Source organism: Zootermopsis nevadensis, unplaced genomic scaffold (genome assembly GCF_977971745.1).
Source record: "Zootermopsis nevadensis isolate Lab colony 2312 unplaced genomic scaffold, Znev_1.0 Znev_ptg000030l, whole genome shotgun sequence".
Lineage (NCBI taxonomy): Eukaryota > Metazoa > Arthropoda > Insecta > Blattodea > Termopsidae > Zootermopsis > Zootermopsis nevadensis.
This window is the reverse complement of record NW_028259162.1, coordinates 5,126,992-5,149,352: the sequence shown is the minus strand read 5'-3', so window position 1 is coordinate 5,149,352 and position 22,361 is coordinate 5,126,992. Positions and strand designations below refer to the sequence as shown.

Here is a 22,361-nt window from a genome sequence, read left to right as displayed (position 1 = left end):
ATGTTCAATGAATTGGGGAAGCAGCAACTATATAACCAGGCTGTCTTGTGGGATGTTGTGTAGTGTAGTCTGGTAGATATTAACCGACGTTTTAGGGGAGCTTGCAGCCTCCATCCTTTACCAGACTGCATGGCACAATGCAAGTGCACATGGGAAAAAGTATGAAGGACATGTAGGATTTAAGGTTTTCATGGTGGTGAGTCTGAAGATGATCATGTTCTGGATTGCAGCATTGTGTAGTCTGGTACAAGTTTACTTGCTTAAGCAGAAGCCATCTTCCCTGTTTATGTTTTTGGTGTGGGGCTTAAATTCTGTCGCTGACAATTCTGCCCATATGTCTGGATTTTTGTCCAGGATGCTGGTGTCCCACAGAATTCAATGTCTTGTTTCCTGCTCAGATTAATTCTACCTGATTGGCTCAGTATCTTGTATTTATATCATTTCCTGTTTTGAAACGGTAATGTGAGTTTCTTCAAGACTTTTTCCTAATATTAATGGAATGCATTTCAGTGCTGTCATTGTCAGGTTGTGTAGAAGGAAGAGAGAAGGGGGGAAAGGTTATCATGTAAGAATCCAATTTTGCAGGAATATTAAAAACTGGAAAGTTTCCACAATGTTGGATGGATCAAGATATACACTTCTATTTTAAACAAATTAAAGAACTTTGACCAGTCCAGACAGAATAGATTGGATTTATTCTTGTTCTATTAACTACACAGAATATCTAACCAAGAACTCCACTTAGTTTCATTATATGCTGATATAATATTTATTCTTAAAAGATTAACAATTCATAAACATGTTTATCACAGCTGTCTTTATGGTCAATAGAATTAATACAGCTTCTTAATCATGGAATCTTACATGAACAGAACTTGTGTTGTCCTCACTGTGTTACAGTCCTTATTTAAAGAAAATAATACTTAAACATCTGCTCTGTCTCAGATTCCATTATCTTCTTTCTGACAAAGAATTTGATTTCATTCTTTGTATTTCTGCTTCTTTCTCACATAAAATCTGTTCATTAAATATTTTTGTCATAATCTGACTAGAACAATGAACAGAATTTCATTCCACTAAACAACTCTTAGCTTATCATGAATTTTCTGATTAAGTAAATGAATGATCTTTTAATTTAATAATCTTTTGTGCTCATGTTATTAATTACAGATTTATTATCATTAAGCCCGTATGTCAACATCAAAGTATTAAGGAGTACAAAACATGCTTAATAGTATGAATAACAAAATATTATATCTTTTGTATTGAATGATCCATCACTGGGGCACATGAATATCATTACTGATGCCCAGCTACTACCCAATCAGTAGCTACCAGAATTACAATGTCTGGCTCCGCCATTGACTACCAGAGGCTCTGAAATGGAAAGGAATAATTATGAGGTTAAACTATTAAATTAACCTTGTTCAAACATAAATGTTGATGTTACCGTGTTCATATTCTATTTCATTCAGTCCTCTGCTCATGAATACAGCCTGTAGAAACATTTAGTTTTAAGTGTTTCAAAGATAATTTTTATTTCATATTTAGCTTACTAGATACCCATAGTTTGGGCTATTGCTGAGCATTTAAATTACAATGAAGGAAAGGCAGTCAGTGAAAAAAATGAGTAAGCTATTACTGTAGAATGGTTATTTACAACAACAGATAATTAAAAGTTCATGAAATGTTAACATTTTGTTTCATTACCAATTTGCATTTGGAGATTTTGTTAGTAAACAAAAGAACCTTAAGAGTATTGATCTGAAATGGAAGTTCAGTAATCTAGCAGCCATTTGCAATAGGTTTTCCTTTATTTAATCTTAATTCAATGGTAAGAAGTTCAAAATCTGTTTAATTTCATACCATTATATTTCTAGTAAATGGACCCAGTCCAGAAAGCATCCGTGGCTGAATGGCGTTGTGGACCGTTATGCAGTGAACCTCCCTTTGAGCCAGAGCTCAAGGAGGATGGAGTAGCAGCAGCACAGCTATTAATTAACACAAACAGGCATCACAGCTATCAGTTGTTTGATTTAAGAACTCATTACAAACTATTCTCAACACAAAATGAAATTCTCTCTCTCCACTTCAAATCCCTGTCACCAAATGATTCATATGGCACTGAAATATAGTGACTATGAATACAATGTCATGGGCTGACATTGGTTGTACTGTACTTTTTAGTTTTTGTAACAATACACTCTTAAATGCCTCATATTATTAATACCTATATTCCATATATGTCAACATTATCTTGATATTATTTTCTTTAACAAAATTATGTATTCTTGTTCCTTATGCAGTTAAAAGGGTGACAAAGCAAAATGTGCCTCATATTGCAGTCTGTACAGACTGCTGTAATCTACAACGCCAAAAATAAAAAAGGCATACAAATCAGTGCCATTATAATCTCAATTTAAGCAAAATTAATTACTGTATAAAAACCTGTCTCAACATTTTCGGTAATGAAATTCAAGGAGTTGTAGAGTGTTTGAGGATTCAAGAGCAGGGCATGAAAAAGAATGTCCCATATACTGCATATGATGAGACATAAATAAAAAGTGGTAAAATAATATTTTCTATATAATGAGTATATTTGTAGGAAAATATAGAATGAATAGACAGGAGATCCATTTATTTGACAGATAAAGTAAGGTGACACTTGTTCAGCTATGTTTTCAAACAGCTTTTATCTTATCCACAAAATACAAGGAGCTCGAATCATGCATTTATGACTTGGAAAAGATCACTGTCAAACTATTAATTAACATACCCAAACATCCAACAAAATGAGGATTTCCTTTTTCTATATCTCATTATGATGTAGACACTTGAAATCAGCCAAAGATTCCAAAATATTTTACATGAACTATGTTGTACAAATAGATTCAACAAAAATGTACTTACAGCTGCTGTACTCCCTGAACAGCTTCCTCCCCTTCTGTGATTTTCTTAAGGTTATGCACAGAATAGCGATTATAGAGTCCCCAGATACTGTTCATTAGCTTGCTGTTGTATTTAGCAGGGGGTTGTTCTAGGTCTGCAAGAAGAAACACAATACTGTCTCAAAATGTTTGACTATCTAGAACCTCTTTTCCTACTCTGTGAGTTGCAGGCTTTAAAAGTAAACCAAATAATTTTTGCTTTCATTTTGTTTTCAGATTACCATTATTAGCTATTTTATGTTTAGGAGAATATTTAGATTACACATAACAGAAGACTTGACATATTTTATAAGCCAATTTTTAATTTAAAGTTCTTAGTCTGAGTCCAACAAAGGCAAAGCCTCTACTATGAATGAAATGTTGCAAAAGCATGCTGGCTTGTAAGACTACCACATGCCATAGGGTCCATGATAGATGAGTATGGAGCACTGGTAAAATTATTACTGGCAAAGGAAGTGGTGGTGAAAATCATGCTCCAGTGCCAATTTCTCCATTGCGAATCCAAAACAGCCTATTCTGGTACTGAACCTGGATGACCACTCTTAGAAGCCAATGTCATGTAATTCTATCCAGTACTTATACAGAGTGTTCCATTTAAAATGTAACCCAACTACTACAAATATACCCCTTTACACATAAAATGATTACACCAATGGAAATATTGAATTCTTGCGGCCATATCTTGTTGTTGCAGCTAATGCACTGATTGAAATTGATATGGCCATAATTTCAGCTGTTTTACCACTGGATCACTGTCACAGAAAAACACTACCTGTGTCCTGAAATGTTGTTACTAGCTTGTGTATTGTCTTATTTGGTACTTTCGTGTCAGGATATGCATTAACTGGTTCATGAAAGCAGCAAATGATTTCAATGCAAAGTAATGTAGGAGAATAAACGCACATTCTGTTTGTGAATACACCATGTTCACACCTTCACAGCTTTTGTAAAACTAGCAGTAGCAGAGGCTTAGAAGCCAGAGTGACATTGACTCAAGTGTCTCAGGGGAGGTTGGGACAATCTCTCACACGGGGGTGAACTTGCTTCTGATTTAAATTTTATGTCATAATATGCAGCTGTTTTTGGGCTGTGTTTTAAGTGGTACACTCTATATTTTAGTAATGCCAGTAGCTGGAAATCTTATCTTGCAGTAAACTATGTAAAACTCTTACATTTCTTACAAATATGAGGATAATATGGTTGTTGAGGTGTGTTTCTTTCTGATTCTTTTTTCTTTGTAGATAGCATGTTGTTAGTGTCTGGAACTTGATTCTTACTTTCATTCATACGCACTTTCCATGTTGCATAAGCTCCTTGAGGTATGGAAGACATTCTAAGTTTATTGCAGTCTGTAAAAACACAACGACTTCTTTACACAGAATAAAAATAAACCTAATTCTGTGCTTATTATACTACAATAATTACAATTACTTTGGGAATACATCAAGTACATTTGCATACATAATGTTAGTGTGTGATAATATGAATATGATTTGAAAGAACACAAATGGACAAAAGCACAAGGTACATATTCTAATTTCAGTATGATACAAGTCTATTATTGATAACTATTTAGATGACACTGAACTGGATACAGTAATTAGTTCTTTTACTGACAAAACTAGTCAATATGGTCCTGTGATTGAGGCTAGCTGTAACAGACCTGACTGAGTAGGTACACTCCACCTTTATGCCTGAGGAAGAAAACAGATCCACTTTCCAAAACGTTATTTTCACATGATGGGCAATTAAACATTCACTTTAATTAGAATATAAACATCATCACAAAATTTTTCAGAAAAAAGTTATGGTTTGTAAAATAAGCTATACTTCACTTTGTACCATGTATTAAAATTGTTAATATCATGAACCACTTATTAAAGAACTATAAATTTTGATTTGAGTACCATGCAAAGTTCATCTGTATCTAGTACGTATTTTTGAAGAAGAAATTTATATATGTGGCACTAAAAGTGTCTCATTTTATGCATTCTGTACAAATAATCAGAAAAATCATACAATGTTCAGACTTTTTTTTGTTAAAGTTACAGGTAATGAACAAATGGGCAAAGTGAATGTTAATTCTGTATTCCCAAATCCCATTGTTTTGTTGTGATGCTGTTATACTGCGATGAAAACTGGCAGAAAGTAGTTATGGCCTTCTTATCTGAGGAAAAGGTTGACAAATCTGACATAATGTCATCCTTCAGTACAGAAATTTTCAGCATTCCATATTCCAGCCAATTACAACAAAATCTTAAAAACATATTGCTATGTGAGAACAGAACACAGTAATTACAGAAATGTGATACCCTTGAACTGAACTTAACAAGAGGTCTGAATAATCTACTGACACAACATAAACAGTGATATTTATTAATCAGTTGCAGAATACATGGTGACCTAAATTTATTTTTGTCTTATTGTGATAAATAACCACTTAAGAAGAAAATGTATAGGTCTTTAAAACAGCATGTGCTGTTTCAGATGTCTTCTATCACACATAAATAAATTGTATTGAGGTCCGAGAACCGTAACTCCATACAGCAAAAATCCTTTTGGAGAAGCTGATAGTCGTTCAGTTAGTAAAAAATTTCTTGCCTTTTATGGAACCCAAAGTCTCATTACCATGAATAGAATATAATAGAATTTATTTACATTCCATAGATCCTTCATAGGCCTAAGCCAAGGATGCAGAACAGTTCATAGCACAAATACAATACTTGTTTCTAGTACAAATATAAATACATAGTTATAACAGCTATTTACATATTTTTGGAATTACAGTATTACAGCAAAATAATTATGATGAGAAACCATCACCATTATCATTTACATATATTTATAATAGTTGAGACATTTTGGGTGATGTAAATTCTTCTACTGAGTACAAGGAGTGAGATAGGAGATACTCTTTTAATGCTGGCTTAAACATTTATATATTGTGATTTAAACCTTTTATGGTAGGTGGAAGATTATTGATTCACTTAATTCCAGTATAGTAAACTCCTTTTTGATATTTACTGATGTTAGAATTCGGCACATGAATTTTGGATCTGTATCTTGTTCTTATATTGTGGATATCTAAATTTGTTTGAAATTTTTCCATGTTATCCACTACAAATGATAATAGTGAGAGCAAGAATTCACTGGGTAGTGGAAAAATATTAAACTTCTTAAATAATAATGTTCACAAGAGTATGCCGCCAATCCTTATACTGCATCAGATAAATCTAGTCCACATTCCACCACCTTGTGTCCTAAAGATCCATTTTGTATTATCCCCCATCTATGTCTGAGTCTTCCAAGTGGTCTCTTCCTTTCAGTCTTTGGAATGGATGTGGAATACCTTGTGAACGCGACAAACAAAAAACTCATACACTTTTCTTCTAAATTCCACAAGAAGAAACAGCATGAGAAACAAAGTCTTATATGGGAGGATATGTTTATTTGAATCTCAAATGCATTACGGAAATGTGAACTGGATTGAAATATATTAGGATAGTGCCAAAAGGCATGATTTATGTTGGAACTGAAGATCCTTTGGCTTCTCTTTAACAGAAAAATAACTACTGACTGATAAAGGAAAATCCTTGAGGTACAGACATAGGTTACAATGTTACATATTAAACAATATTCAAAATAAGGAAAATATACGATAAATCTCCTGTGATGAATCTTTACATGTACAGTTTACCTTAGGTTTCTTTTCCAACGTCTTAATCCAAGACAAATACAAACGCCTGAATGCGCAGTTAGGTTACTCGCTTAACCAACCTGTCAGAGAAGTTGCCGAATCTTAAGGCGTAAAGGTTTTTCCTGTCAAAAGAAGTATGGGGGAGTAGAGATAAAGCCCCAAGCAATCTGAACCTCAGCGATGTTTATATTATATTTTAATTTATTTCAAATAATGAATATATTTAAAATAAATGACAATAATAAAGATGGATAATTATAAACATGAAATAAAACATTTTTCGGTTGGGGTCGATTTATAAGAAGTTGTAGCTGCCAATCAATTCCACAAACCATCTACCTCCCCCCCCCCACGATATGCAAAATTGGGTTAGTGTGTCATCATGACTTCGACAATATTTAGTGTGCCGCGAGTGTAGAAAGGTCGAGCAACATTGTGTTAATAAAACGTTTAGAGTAAAGTTTCAGCTGCCTCAAGGCAGAGTGATACGTGTGAGGACCTAGAGTCATATTACTTACGCCCATCTACCATCAATCTTGGAGTTTAGCACAGCAGTACCTCTGACATCTATTCTGGACATCCCTGGTTTAAATTGTTTACCACTTAACTGAGATATCTTTATTTGCCTTCCTCGTTTCAAGGGTTCGTTTCGAACCACATAACTCTGTTCAAATATGCCGTTTACATACCAAGTTTCGAACATATTTCCTCATGTTATAATTGAACATATGACTGGACAAACATCATTAGCAACTGTCATTTTAGTCATCTTGTATTTGGAAGCATGAAGTAGTAATTAAACAATTATGACATATAAAATACAAGTAAGTGATTCACAAATTTATGTAACTGAACAGTGTACTCTCTGTTTTTAATCAGATCGTCTGTCGTTGTTCAATATTGAAGATGACGCAAAGCAGGGTTATCGGAAAACGATAAGACGTTCAGACAAAGCCTTTAAGCCTCGTTCACAGTAAGCACGTTGCGTGACTGAAAGACGCTGGAATTCCAGCTTCATTAATTCAAGCTTATGTTTGCGTTTAACAAAAATAAATTATAGCCTTTCAGTCTGTTTTTTTTCCAATAATACCAGCAGAAAAATAGCTGTTTCCATGCGTTCTAATAAACTGGGCAATCAAGTATTAGTTCACATTTCTGAAGTTTTTATTCTAATCAGTCAAATAAAAAGTTTATCTAGTTTCTACTTTTCTTTACAGTCCCTTCAGTAGACTTGTAATTGAAACACAGTTCACATTAGCCAAGTCCTTTCAAGATTTTGTTTTCAAGTGATTTGCATTCAAGCGACTTGACTAGTTTGAACGAGGCTTTAGGAAAAGCCATTACAAAATTTATTTAAATAAGAGTTGTTTCCATTTGCATATGTTCATGTCGACTCACGAACTATTTGAATTCAATTCAAGTATAAGACTTTGAAAGGAATCTGAAAATACACAGTGCAGCCAAATGTGTTCAACTGTCATCAATCATGAAAATACTATCTTAGGATTGACATGAGACCGTGGAAAAGTGTATAGTGACAAAAACTAGCATGTGATTTCATTAAATTAACTTTTCTACTGGTAAACATCGAGATATGTTTATTTTCTGTTGGCCTACAACTACAGATTCAGCTACCCAAAGTCTAATGATGCACAAACGTCAATGCACGTTTGCAAAAATTTACATTTAATTCCTTTAGAACAGCGTGTTTTGGAAACACTTTCCTTCCCCTCTTCAATGGACTCGTCACGTTAAAAAAAACATTGTCCTGATTCTAAAATTACTTCGCCCGCTGAAGGCCTGTGACTTATTTCTTTTTATAACAGTTTCGAAATACCAGCGCACAATTGTAATAAACTTTCATTCTGAACTCGATCTAAGATGCATACTTTTAAAAACACTTTCGGTCAACATCAATTTTGAGTTTCCTTATGCTTCTAACGGTTCGATCAAAAGTGGAGGTGAGCGGGTAGCACACGTGGAGTCCCAATTTGAATCTCGGCTCGGGAATTGGCTATCCTGAGTTTCTTATTATATCCAGATGGATGCTCATGTAGTTTCTTAATACAGAACAAAATTGTTTTCTTCCACATAATTTTCAATCAGTAATTTAAACCAACCATTAGAAACTACATAACCAATACAGATTAAAGCCTTCAACAAATAATTCAAGGATCATCCATTATAATGGCGAGATTTAAAGTTTAACAGCGACGAGAATGAAGATGACTCTTCTGGGATGTTGTCTGGTAAAAGTTAACCAGCGTTTCAGATGTACTTGTTGTTTCCATCATCAGGAAGATCATTGAGCATGTTGCTTCTAGTCTGGCAGAAGTTGTCCGACGTACTGCCTCGATCATCAGGGTGAACACCTCTTAAATATCTGTCAACTTCTACCAGACTACACAATGAAACATCCCAGAAGCCAGCCATCTTCGATTTCCATGAAGTTCTGTTAGATTGTGACTCATGTATAATCCCGCGAGTCGATATTCAAGGATGGAAATTGTCCCAGGTTGTAAAAGGTTGGGAACCACTGTTCTAGAGCGTCACCGTTGCATCACCATGCACGTTTCCAGTAAGGATCATGTGTTCTTACCAGGACAAGAATCAAACAGCAACTGTTCCACTTGACGTGTGCTTATGAAGCCCAGATATCCTTGCTGTTGGGAGTAAATTCCCTCTTCAGCAATTTGACTGGACACCACTCGGAGCGTTGACACAGGGACCATAAGCAGAGCTATCGAAGCAAGACAGGGATCGAAGAAGGAGCACAGCTGATCAGCGGATACTTCAGCACAGCACAGACCAGGAAAGACTGGACGCCGAGACATGAGTGCCCAGTACTTTATGACCTCTACACGTCGGAATAATCCGGTCTTCGTGCAAGCGGAGAGAGTATGCCACTGCTTTGCTGTGACGCGTTGTTTATGTCATTATGATGATGCCCTACACCAGTTCGACCCCTCCTAGGCCTGCGTTGATCTGTCACGCTTCCATCATATCGTCTTCAATTTATAGTTGGAGCAAGGGTTAATTCAAACGTTATATATTTGACAGTCGTTATGAAGGGTTTTAGTCGTAGGTAATTGATTCTTATTTAAGCCCTTCTTACCGAACACCAAAAATATAGCTTCTGCAAGCTATACAGCGTCATTAAACTACCCATGAGCCAACCGAGAACAGAATTTTGTTCTTCCTTGCTATTCCCACACCCATCCTGGGGCCCATCCATTCTTCTGAAGTAGACGGAGAGGGGGGTACAGCATCCGAAGCTGGCCACTTTATTTAATTCCGAGGTTAAAAACGGATGGAGCTTTACCTCGACTCCCCTCACACCTTCATAACGCGGCGCGTAAGTACGGGTTCAATTTCAACTGCCTCTTGTAGACCATCCGTAAGAAATATTGCGTGACGTGAGACTAGTCAATAGGATGACGCATGTTCACGTCAATGTTTTTATCTTAAGGCGTTTCATCAACTGCTGCAGTTGCGTAGCGCGAGATGTCGCAAATCGTGAATAGATGACATACAAAGAGGTGACAGTCTCTTACTTCTGGGTACCCGCACTAACCGGGTATTTGCCCAAAGAAACTGAACAACGAAAAACCCGACAAAACGACAACCGGTTAAGAGACCAACAATCGAAAATGTAAATCGATTTATGTAAAATGTACCAATATTACTGCAAATCTAAGCTAAAATCTGTCTCGTAAGAATCTAATTTTCGTTTGTATCTATTCAATTACGTGGTGCTCAAATATTACTTTATTACATAAAAAAGGCAGCCATAAAATAATGGTACAGCATACCTGATCTTATTACGAATTTCTTACAACTTCAATTTTAAAATTTCGTATCAAAACACTGTCACTACAACAAAAATACTATTAATAAAGCTAAAACTTTATTTGCTATGTATAACTACACCAGATAATTACTAAAAGATTCTGCAAAAAATGCAGAATGGATGCTTTGCTTTACTACATCATCTTATAATGACGACTGCCTGCCTTGGGTGGCAAACTAAATCCTGACCTTTCTTCCCCCAATCTTCGAGGGTCATCTAATTTAATGATGGCCTTCTGCTGCAGAGGTAAACATTCTCCATCTCACAAATCAAAGTCTACAGCACAGAGTAGCAACTACTAATGTCTGGATATAAATCTCAAAAGATACATTTCCAGAAGAAACTCAGAGATAAAGAGACGTACAATTTGTTCATTCTGCATATTTTTTAGCCGTTCAAATATAAAGGAGGAAACTTGGAGTTTTTAACGTCAGCATTGAAGCAGTTGTCCAGTGAATAACACAAAGGGAGAGATTATATTGTAGTCTTTTTTGAGGGCCCTGAGTACCTGATCAAGAAATCCCTCTCTGTTATAGGATACTCAAAGATGATCAGTATGCTCAAAAATCCCATTAGACCCCATTTTGGAAGATGATCCAGCTAAAAATGCCACATCCTCTCATCCTACCTGGTATAATTTTTCATAAAACATAAAAAACAAAAGAAAATAAATTTTTTGACAAAAATTCTGCTACTTCTTGATACAATGATGATGCTTTCTCAAAAATTACTCAAAACGTGTACTCTCTGTAGTACACACCTGCTTAATGTTTGAGAGGTCCCAGGTTGAGACCTCAGCCTGGAGACCAGCTATCCTGACTTGTGGGGGGGGGCTAATGGTTTTCCTCAGTCCCTACATGCAAATTCTGTGATAACACCTTAAATCAGGCCACGACCGCTTCCTTACATCTCTCCCAATTAATTATTCACTATCATCCTCTCATTTCACACTATACAGTCTGAGCTACTGAACAAGTGTCGTTAAATAAACAATAAATAAGTGCACTGATATTCAAAAGGCGTTATTTGCACCACATCACGTAGGTCCTTGTGCAACAACCACTATGTTCATTGTTGCACCATGATCTAATCTCACTATGCAAAAATGTTTCAACAGTGACCTCGGTTTCTGTTGTATATTCAATCATAAGTAAATAAAAACTCCCCTATGGAACCTAAACATTTATCTCAGAGACAAATCTTGTTCATACATCTCAAATTAAGATACTGCAGTTCTTAATTAAATGTAAACCATTAAGATGAAACCTCCAGTGGTATGACGTTCATACCGTTCACAAAAAATAACCAACACAAGTCTACATCGCTGAAGTTAGTAAATTGATTAGGGGATAAACAAGACAGCTCCCTGAAAACACTGATAAAAGAATTTAACTACAGCCAATGTTTCTCACCTTTTTGACGTAAATACGTCTATACGGAAGGGTCATTCGGCATAAACAGCGTTACGAAGATGTGTAACGAAAATGTGAAAGATCCATATCAACAATGTCTAAATATGGACCGACAATGGTCAGCTTTTATATGAACTGCGTGCATTATGTTACCTAAGGAACTAATTGTTACGTCATCTGTTTACTCGGCATTGTTGTGTTACATTACTGCCGTCTACAATCCGCTTTCGTTATTGCGGAAAGAGTTGAGCTGTGAACATACATTACCATTCCTAATAAACTTTCAACCAAAAGTTTGAGACCTGTGGAAGGTTTACTAAAATAGCATGGTGGTCTTAAATTTTTGGTTGACACTGTACTTTTGGGTACTTCTGTATAATAGCTTTACTACTGATCATTACCACCTTATGTTTTCTGTTTTTCATTTACACCTTTGGGTAACAGAAATAAAAACTATGGTGTGGTCACATCCACAATTTATGTATTAGCCACTAGTTGTTGAGGTAAGACCCAAGATCTTTCAGCATTCTATTCACACAGAAAACAAATAATTACGTATTCCACCAATCACATGCGCGGAAAACTGATATTCAGATTACAAATACTTTTCAATGCCAATGCAAACACATTAACAAATCCCAAAAATTGTATTGACATTACTGCAGTATATTTTCCAGTTTTGTACATTCACAAGATGACACACTTTCATACTTAAATATCACAATTTCTATGGGTAGTAAAGGATAAATAGTCAAATAAATAATACTATCTCTTTCCCTCACTTTAAACCATAAGCTGTTGTACTTTTATGTCCTATTATGTACAAAGTATACTGTTTTACTTCAATTAGCGCTAAAAAATCACAAGAGGGAACTAATTCAAAATCATATTTCCTTGTACTTCGTTAATATTCACTGTATTAAAAGAATGATGTGATGCAGCAGAGCCAAAGTAAACTGGTATTCCAGTTATGAAAATGTGGCAGAAGAGACTCCAACATAAATATTTATACAATAACTGCCATGTGTAAAAAGGTAACGGTGAAGGAGGAGTTGACAAAAACCCTCTTTTCCAAACTTTGAACCTGCCCTGTGCTCACCTTGTCAACAAAGCAGTTTGTTAATAATTGTATTGCTACAATACACGGATGAAAAAAATAAGTTGCATTTTTCATTAATACAATACTATATCGACCAACCACCAAACTGGATGGGGGTCGGTCGCAAGGCTAACAACCTTACAACGTAAAAAGGAAGATGTTTCAAAACCTCAATCAAAGCCTCGGACAGACAGACCTAACAGAGGACCGAATGAAAGAGGTTAATTGAGGAGGCCATGGACCAGAGAGCCACAGAAGAAGAAGATACTGATTAAGTAAATATATACTGTGGCCTTCTGGGTAATGATACAGTGTATTCATAAATCAGAACACCATAATCCACATTTTCATTGCTGTCAAAACCTAAAACTTGTAACAAACTGTGCTAAAATTGCACATAAAAATTATTTGGAAATTTTATGCAAATTCATTAATATTGTAGTTATACATGTGAGGAAGCATGGAAGTGTTACCTATGTATATTACAAATACTGTCAATATTGAAGCAACTTTTAAAATGAAAGACTATTCTGATGAGCAATGTGAACAATGCCAAGATTGATGTTCGGCATACACTCCCTGGACAAAGACTAACATTACAGTTATAAGTTCATGAAGCTATGATTTGACAAACTTATCACTGAAATCTACTTGCTGCAAAGATGAATCTTCACAAGCAAACAACAAACAAAAAATCTAAACAATATTTGCTACCCCCACAACACCAGCCTCCTACAGATACTATCTTCTCACCTCTGATTTTAATAATCATTGACAAACAAGTAAGTACATAATAATCGCTGATTGCACGTAAGTTTAAGTTCCTTAATTTATGTTTTCAATACAGCACTAACAAAAGAATCTAAAAACAATTCTGTTTACCCTAAACCCATCTAATTCAATGGCAATTTAAGCCTGATAAGATTGTGTAGCAACACAACGCACAAAAAAAATAAACTAATGAGTATGAATTTAAACATGGAAAAAGATTAAACCCTTTATCCATAAGATTCAAATTTTTAATTTAATAAACACTAAAATGACACCAAACTAAAGCCCTTTTATCGCAAAAACTAATGTGTTTACAGAATGGAAATTTAACACAACTTTGTACTCACTGACTGACTAATTATATTTTAGTACTGATGCCTATACAATCCACTGATGACATGTTATTGCAGTTATACCAAATACATAATGTAATTATCAGAATACCTACAAAGACTGGGACCAAGACTGGGATGATAAATAATTGTTTCTGTCACTAAAAGTGGTAATATAAAAAGACGAAAGTTAAGCAAACTGATATTAATACTAACGAAATTGTATGCGCGTGGCCCTTAATAAGAACGAATAGCTGGAGGCACACTTGAACACTCTTGTGCATCCAATGTGATGTCAATGACAGGTCTGAATGTGATCTGAACCTAGAAAGGAAATATATAAATTAAAATGCCATTTAACACAAAGTTAAAAATATCCATGTCAATACATGTTACTTACGTCACCAGTCTTGGAGTTGATAGATGTAAGAGTATGCTTTCTCCAGTGCTGCTCATATGGTCGTTTTGTCTGTGACTGAGTTGGTTTCGAGTAGTCATATTCATCGATTCTTTCCTGTGCAACAAATATCTTACATGTGCTGAAGTAATTATCTACAAACAACGCCATTTCTTCCAATATTCAGTACTTCAGTTATACATTACACACCACATACAGCATGGTAAATTCAGATTCAGACTTCTCTCGTAAACACAGACAGATTCCTAATTCACATCTAATTACTTGCAAATGGACAAGCAATGGGGAGTGACTTATGATGTAAAAATAAGATAAATGACTTAATGAAAAAAATTAAAGCTGCTGAAAAATTATGTTGTGCTTCAATCTCTGGTGAACAATCAATATGATTGATTCTTAGTTTATGCCTGGACGCTTCAAAGACATAGGTTACCATAAATACTGTTAAATAGGTGGCTGACTGTGAATGATGAAGTGGGAAGGATGCAAAAATGGTTATGGCCTTTCTCACCACATTTCTTCCTCTACCACGTGCTCATCACCAATTGGATAGCAGCCCTCTATTCTGTTCTGCCTATCGGAATTCTCAAACCCCACTTGCTGCTAACTGCCTGCCCTATATAAGGCTTCCAAAAATGTCCACCAATACATATTCACTCTGAAGATGTAAATGAAATGTTTTCCAGGCACAGCTCAATCCCCATAAAGTTATACATCAAATTTCATATAATTTGAGTATCATGTAAAGTAGGCAAAAAGATGTTACATCATAATGACATCAAACAAAATTCATCAACTCTTAGTATTGACATAAAACACCATATTTCATCTAAATCCATTCAACAGCTCTGAATAAGTAACATGAATGTAAGATGAGACTAGGCTGGACATCACCTTTAATGTTTTCACTCTGTTTACTTTATGCAAAGAAAGCATAATACAAGTCATACCTTGAAATCCTCGCGAGCATGGGCACCACGTGACTCCTTCCTGTTCTCAGCTGCGACAATGGCCTGCATGGCATTCAGCATGAGATTCTGTAGTTCCAAAGTCTCCACCAAATCTGAGTTCCAGATCAGACTGTGATCAGAAACTTTCAGGTCATCCAACTTCTTATACAGTCCTTGCATTTTCTTCACACCTTCCTGAAGAGTCTCAGCTGTCCTAAATACAGCTGCATGAGCCTGCATCGTCTTTTGCATGTTTAGACGCAAAGCTGCCGTAGTCAGAGGCCCATCAGCATGTCGCAAATGGTCTAAATTTGCAACTGATACTTCACCAGAATTCTGGAATACATCCATTCATGGGTATATTAACTAAGTTTTTCTTATGCCAAGTAATTTTTATAAAACATCACCATCCCAGCAAATGTCATTCTAAATTTGTCATTAGCCTTCTGCTGACAAGTTTCAGTATCATAAAGTAAATATGGGGCAGCTAACATGTTATAAATATTTTTGCATTTTCCACAATTTACACCAATTTTTCATCAGTTTCATACAAGGTATAAATCCAGAGTTCCATTCTATGTCTTTTATCAATTCTATATATCACACAAGGCAAATATATACTGTCATATAAATATTTATGTACATCTGCCAAAAATGGCTGAGCATATTCAATCTCTTGCTAGAGACAGACATCATGGAAGAAGAGACAAAGATATTCTAGTTGAAAGTGTCAAACAATGGTACCCACTAACCCAGGATATACAGGCTGTAGCTGTGCACAAGACAAATATATGAAAATGAAATCAATAGCAGTATTTATATCGTAATCATTCAACCATTCACTGTATCAGACTGAAAAGGAAGCCAGTGCTGAAGTGAGACACACGCACATAGGCATATTATGTAATGTATAAGAATGATAGTGGTCTGACTGTTACAGATAAGTGATACATGACATTGAAGGAAAATTATAGTTGTTATGTCATAATATATTTAAAATGTATTACTCTTTTGACAGCAACAATTCCCACACTTAATAATAACCCAAGGATATCTGTGGCAATGCCGACACATAAAGGAAATGGTGAGGGGACAGCAATTGATTGAGGAAATTAAATTTGCCTTAATCTGCACATTTAATCGCGCATGATCCACGGATATTTTTAAACGACCACTGGCAGACACAAGTTCCAAAAGAGATAAAGGGAATGAGAAATATTACAGACCAGTCCGTGTTAACCTTCACATACTTGCTTCTAAAAATACAGTCAAAATCAATACTGAGATAAATAAATTTGGAATCACACATTACGGTAGAATAATCATAAAGGCTCACCTACAGCAAGAGAGTCTATCAATTTTAACTAATTCTATAAATCAGAGTCTATCTTGAGAAACTAACAGTAACCCAGCTAGTCAATAAATTCCCTGCCTTTCATGGAACCCAAAAGTTCATTACCATACTCACAGTAGCACACCTGTATCAATTTTAGTAAATATATGTAAAATAAGCAACCAAAGTCTGCTACAGTGCACTCTTCCCATGTAGCACAAATTATCCGTTCAACAGCAATGCCACAACAGGAATTTATGAAGTTCAAAAGTTATGTTTTTATTCTTAATTTGATTGGTTAATAATATGGAAAATACAAAAGACTATTTAATTTCAAATGAGTTGGAAAATGTTTGATAAATATTTACTATAACAAAATATGATGAAAGTTTCTTGGTAATATGAAAGCTCTAAGGTTCTGAAGTAATGTCCAGAAAGACACTCACAATCATATGGACATTAAAACGTCTAACATTTCTTAAGTAATAGGGCCTCAAAGGCCTCTTAGTATTTTGGAATATGAAGGTAAATACATAACATAGCATATGAGATTTGAGGTTTTCATGGCAGAATAAACATGGACTGTAACCCCCTTGGTTATGATATTGTGCAGTCCTGTACAGTTACCACTGTTTCCAATCAATACAATATTGGCCTCAGTTTTATAAGAACTCCCAATATCAATTTAATAAAAGTACAATCATGGACAGCATGACTAATACAAACGCACAGATGGACAGTTAGAAGATAAACATTAAAATGTGGAGAATAGAGGAACTGCTTCAAATGATATGAATGATATTTTAATGTACACTTACAGCTTTGAGAGAACCAATGGATTCCCCAGGTTTATTTTCCTCTGCAATGGTCTTTGCACAGGCACGTCCAAAAACAACAAGGTCAAGCAATGAGTTGGCACCAAGACGATTAGCACCATGTACTGATGAGGAGGCTGCTTCACCACAGGCATAAAGACCTGGTACAACTGCATCCTTTCCTCCAGAAACAGTCAACACTTGTCCTCTGTAATTGGTGGGGACGCCACCCATGTTATAGTGAACTGTTGGCAGCACTGGAATTGGTTCACGTGTCACATCAACACCAGCAAAGATCATGGCTGTTTCTGAGATGCCAGGAAGTCTAGCAGCCAGTTGCTCTGGTGGCAGATGATGCAACTGAAGGAACACATGATCTTTCTCAGGCCCACACCCTCTGTAACATAACATTACATTACTGGCTTTGAATTAATATAACTCATTTCTCTATAAATATCTGCTGACTATACATCATCCAATAATATTATCTGACAAATCAAGGTCTGATAACACTTATATACTTCATGCAGTAAAGCCATCAAACTAGATTAAAGCAAAATAATTTGTTTATCTACAGAATCTGATAACTATCTTTATCTTTATTAAACTTTCCTGAGTGCTGTCACAGTGAATACATTCAGCCCATTATCTTGAAGTATTTTTCCACTTTATTGCATGTACATAATGGTTTTAGCATAGCTGATAAAACAAAACCTACATTTAGAAGTAGAAGTAATTTCTTAACAGCCAGCAAAAGTCAGCAACAGTGAAAATGGGAAAGAATTCTCCTGATAAAAGTGATCGATGAACTGTAACATGAAAGCCAGTGGAAGAAGCTGGTTATCTCAACAACGTAGTGACAACAAATTAGAAAGAACAAAAACTTCTCTTCTGATGAAAACAACCCAAAACAATGTGATGCTGCTAAGACCTAAAACTGAAGATAATTGCAGGATCACCTGAAATATGCATTGTAAGGAAAGAATAAGTCCCATGCCATAGCCGCGCGGTCTGAGGCATCATGCTTCGGACCGGCGATACGGAATGCACGTTGGTTCGAGTCTCGGGGGGAGAATAAATTTTCTCATGAGCTTTCGACCAGTGTATGGGACCTGTGCCAACCCAGCATCGTGAGGAAATTGGGGAGCTACAATGAGTAGCGTAATCCAGTCAGGAAAGCTAGCAATATGGCTGGGAGTTCATCGTGCTGACCACACGTCACTCTGTACCTGGTTGGATGATCGTTCACCTCTGCTTAGGCATGTGAACATGAGGCCAGCAGTCAAGCTAGTCGGCTTTGGCTCTCTGGAGCTGTTATGCCACGGATTTAATTTTTTAAGGAAAGAATAAAATGTTCCTTCAGAAAAGCAGTAAAAGTTGAATGTGTGCAAAGCAAGATCAACCTTTCACTGACATACACTACTTTTGTCACATATACAATATAACACAACCTTCAAATACGTATATAACATACCTTCCTTCTCTGATTTCAATAGTCATGGACCTTGATACAACGTCACGAGAAGCCAAGTCTTTTGCTACGGGAGCATAACGTTCCATGAACCGTTCACCTTCACCATTGATCAGATATCCTCCTTCTCCACGACAACCTTCTGTGATGAGGCAACCAGCTCCATAAATACCTAAATTATGACACCAAAGACTTCTTGTGAGTAACAAATTATTATGGGCAAGACACTCATAATACCATACTTTCAGTTTGATGACATATTCATTAAATAATCCTTCCACTTTCATGAGATACACTGACCTGTTGGGTGGAACTGTATAAACTCTAAGTCTTGATTATAGAGCCCTGCTCTAGATACCATAGCTGTACCATCACCTGTGCATGTGTGGGCCGAAGTACACGAGAAAAAAGTTCGACCATAGCCTCCAGTTGCCAAAACCTGTAAGCACAAAGCAACAAAAAGCCAACTCATCTTATATTCCTGTGTTACTTAGAAGCAAATCCAAGGCTATGAATATAACATATAATTACCGTGCTCTTTGACCGGAACCTATGGATACTTCCATCTTCCAAACACAGGGCAATTACTCCACGACATTCACCATCTTCCATCAGCAAGTCAAGAGCAAAATATTCAACAAAATAGTTGCAGTCATATCTTAAAGACTGGCCATATAACGTGTGTAAGAGTGAGTGGCCAGTTCGATCCGCTACACAACAACACCGATGGGCTTGACCTCCTTTACCAAACTTGAGTGACTGTCCTCCAAATGCTCGCTGGTAGATCTTACCATCGTCAGTCCGACTGAAAGGCATTCCTGAAAAGAACAATGTCTTCATACTGCAGTTGTTTACAGCAATGAACTACATAAGTAAATAAATGAGTGAAGATTAAACACACCTAATTTAGTAAAGCATCTATATTCTAGACAAAAATAATCAAGATATTATTAAAAAATAGAATGGTAAGGCCATTCCTAAGGACCTTGCTTTGAAAGAAATGAACAGGGCACACATTTTTGAACCATGGTCATCCAGCCATACATATAGCCCATCGCGACGAAACAAATTGTGTCTTCCAGGAATAATAGATACTTAATCTCAGTCTCAGCACTCAGGTTTGGACACCAGATAAGATGTAACTCATTTATGATAAAGGAAAAACAAATTAATTTAAAACTTATCTCTTATTAGGATCATATAATAATTCAAATACCTTGCTCTTACTGACATTTGTGGGACTGCTAAACTTTAAATCAGTGAGGTTTTCTTGAAAACAATGACATAGTTTACCTACTACTAATTCATTTCACTAAACAACTCTTTATGATCTGATGGACTGTTGGGCTCAATGCCACTTCACACGTCAAAAAAGGTGTCTTTCCAAGCTAGGTATATCAAATGCCTGCAAAGTCTCTATCTATTTACCATAATTCTCAAGCTCAATCACAGCTTTTGGTGCTTCTCTTGTCATGTAATGAATTGCATCTTGGTCTCCCAACCAATCAGAACCCTTCACTGTATCATACATGTGCCACTGCCAGTTATCTTGCTCCATGTTTCCAAGAGCAGCATTGATACCACCCTGAGCAGCAACTGTATGTGATCGAGTTGGAAATAATTTCGTAATAACAGCTGTCTTGAATCCTTCTGCAACAAGACCAAAGGCTGCCCGGAGCCCTGCCCCACCAGCACCAACAACCACTGCATCATAAGTGTGGTCCACCACTGCATAGTCTCGAGAAATCTTTAAAAAAAATTATAAAAATAAGAATTTAAATAAAACCACTATTTTGGCAGCTCAGAAAATTTGGAGTTAGTTTTTTTGGTGATAATACTGGTTACTGTGGCTTTGAAGCTGTGCTATAAATTTAGTTTCACATAATTATTCATATTAACAAAAAAGAATATTGCATGGTTCCTCGTGATAGTACAGACACTTAATATACAGATTTTCAGGCCAATCTGCTTCATGATGGTACAGTCAGTTAATATGCATGTTTCAATCAAGTATATTTTAATTTCACCCAGCAGCAAGTATGATCTATGATTTTTCTTTTGGTTCCTTCAGGCAAATTCTGGGGTTGGGAAGCCTGAGGGGAAGAGACCACTAGGGAGACCTAGACGTAGATGGGAGGATAATGTCAGGTGGGATCTATGGGAGATAGGAGTTGAAGGAGATTGGATTTTGTTGGCCCAGGAGAGGGTCCGGTGGAGGGTTTTTGGTTAATTCGATGATGAACCTTTGGGTTCTGTAAGCCATCTAGTTAGTTAGTTAGTTAGGCAAATTCTGGGATACAAACTTATAAATAGGACACTCATTCCTTTCAAATTTACAAAGAATAACATCTCCATTCACTAAAAGTATTTAGGTGCTGAACAATACAAACTTTTACATACGAAAGCTTTCAGACCTGAATGTAATGTGAAAACAAAGAAGAATGATACAATACATGCAGCATGGCCAAAGTACTTCAAAGCATATGGGATGGGTGGCTTACTTATCTGAACATACTATGTCCATCTTCACTTCAAAAAATGTATTAACATGTGTATTATACGTTTCTCATCACATTTCAACCCTTTCAAACATCAATGCAAATATTATTTAAAGTTCACGGCCATAATTACAAAAGGATGGACGTATTATTCCATTTCTAAGTTTCCTGCAATAAATGCTACGTTGATCCTTTCATGCTAAAATCGGAAACAAAAAAAAGCAGGCAATTACTTACCTGGGAGACTTTGGCTTCTGTCTGCTTTCCATCAACTGTAAAATGAATCTTTCGGGCTGCGATTACTGGTCGGCCAACCGCGCTCTGTAAAAATTTCGAAATATTCGCAGCACCAGAAAATACTGTATTTATTGTAATGTCATAACCTAATACGTTCCAATAACAACGCTTTAATCACCTGAACAATATTTTTTTGAAATCTAGTTACGTAACCAGATCACATAACAGGGGCACATCTCTCTGCTTCCATTTCAGCGCATCAACGCTTACACAGAACACCCACACGACTGCAAAATACAGAAAAGAGTAAATATACTTACCAACGTGTTGGTTGTCACATTCTTTGCAAGAATTGCCGGCAGTTTAATCATTCCACTCATCCTGAGCAACTGGCTATAGACCCTGCTATAGGCCGAAGGGAATATTTGATTTGGATTGTCGCCAAACGTGAAATAGACATTCCAGTTACACCAACCAGTAACTAGCACAGAACAACTATCAATAACAATCCTCTTTGATCGTAACTTGAA

At 36.1% G+C, this 22,361-nt stretch overlaps 2 protein-coding genes and 1 long non-coding RNA gene across 3 annotated transcripts; all 3 read right to left on the bottom strand.

The window, feature by feature from the left end:
• Positions 1–672: 672 nt before the first annotated feature.
• LOC110840622 (uncharacterized) lies at positions 673–9,534 on the bottom strand. Its single transcript, XM_022085778.2, has 5 exons — positions 9,245–9,534; positions 4,121–4,297; positions 2,911–3,043; positions 1,867–1,991; positions 673–1,377 (listed from the first exon to the last, which is right to left on the bottom strand). Exons 1-4 carry the CDS (start codon positions 9,477–9,479, stop codon positions 1,877–1,879), a joined length of 660 nt encoding a protein of 219 aa, XP_021941470.1. The 5' UTR covers positions 9,480–9,534; the 3' UTR covers positions 673–1,377; positions 1,867–1,876.
• On the bottom strand, positions 5,304–7,157 carry LOC147872114 (uncharacterized). Its single transcript, XR_015537812.1, has 2 exons — positions 6,646–7,157; positions 5,304–6,297 (listed from the first exon to the last, which is right to left on the bottom strand). It is a non-coding gene; the product is annotated as an uncharacterized LOC147872114 (long non-coding RNA).
• A 2,834-nt stretch (positions 9,535–12,368) lies between the features above and the next one.
• On the bottom strand, positions 12,369–22,358 carry SdhA (succinate dehydrogenase, subunit A (flavoprotein)). The gene is made up of 10 exons (XM_087358519.1): positions 22,152–22,358; positions 21,832–21,915; positions 20,525–20,843; positions 19,628–19,914; positions 19,397–19,535; positions 19,100–19,268; positions 17,629–18,022; positions 15,478–15,813; positions 14,510–14,623; positions 12,369–14,433 (listed from the first exon to the last, which is right to left on the bottom strand). The coding sequence occupies exons 1-10, from the start codon at positions 22,209–22,211 to the stop codon at positions 14,347–14,349; spliced, it is 1,989 nt and encodes a 662-aa protein (XP_087214645.1). The 5' UTR covers positions 22,212–22,358; the 3' UTR covers positions 12,369–14,346.
• Positions 22,359–22,361: the final 3 nt, after the last annotated feature.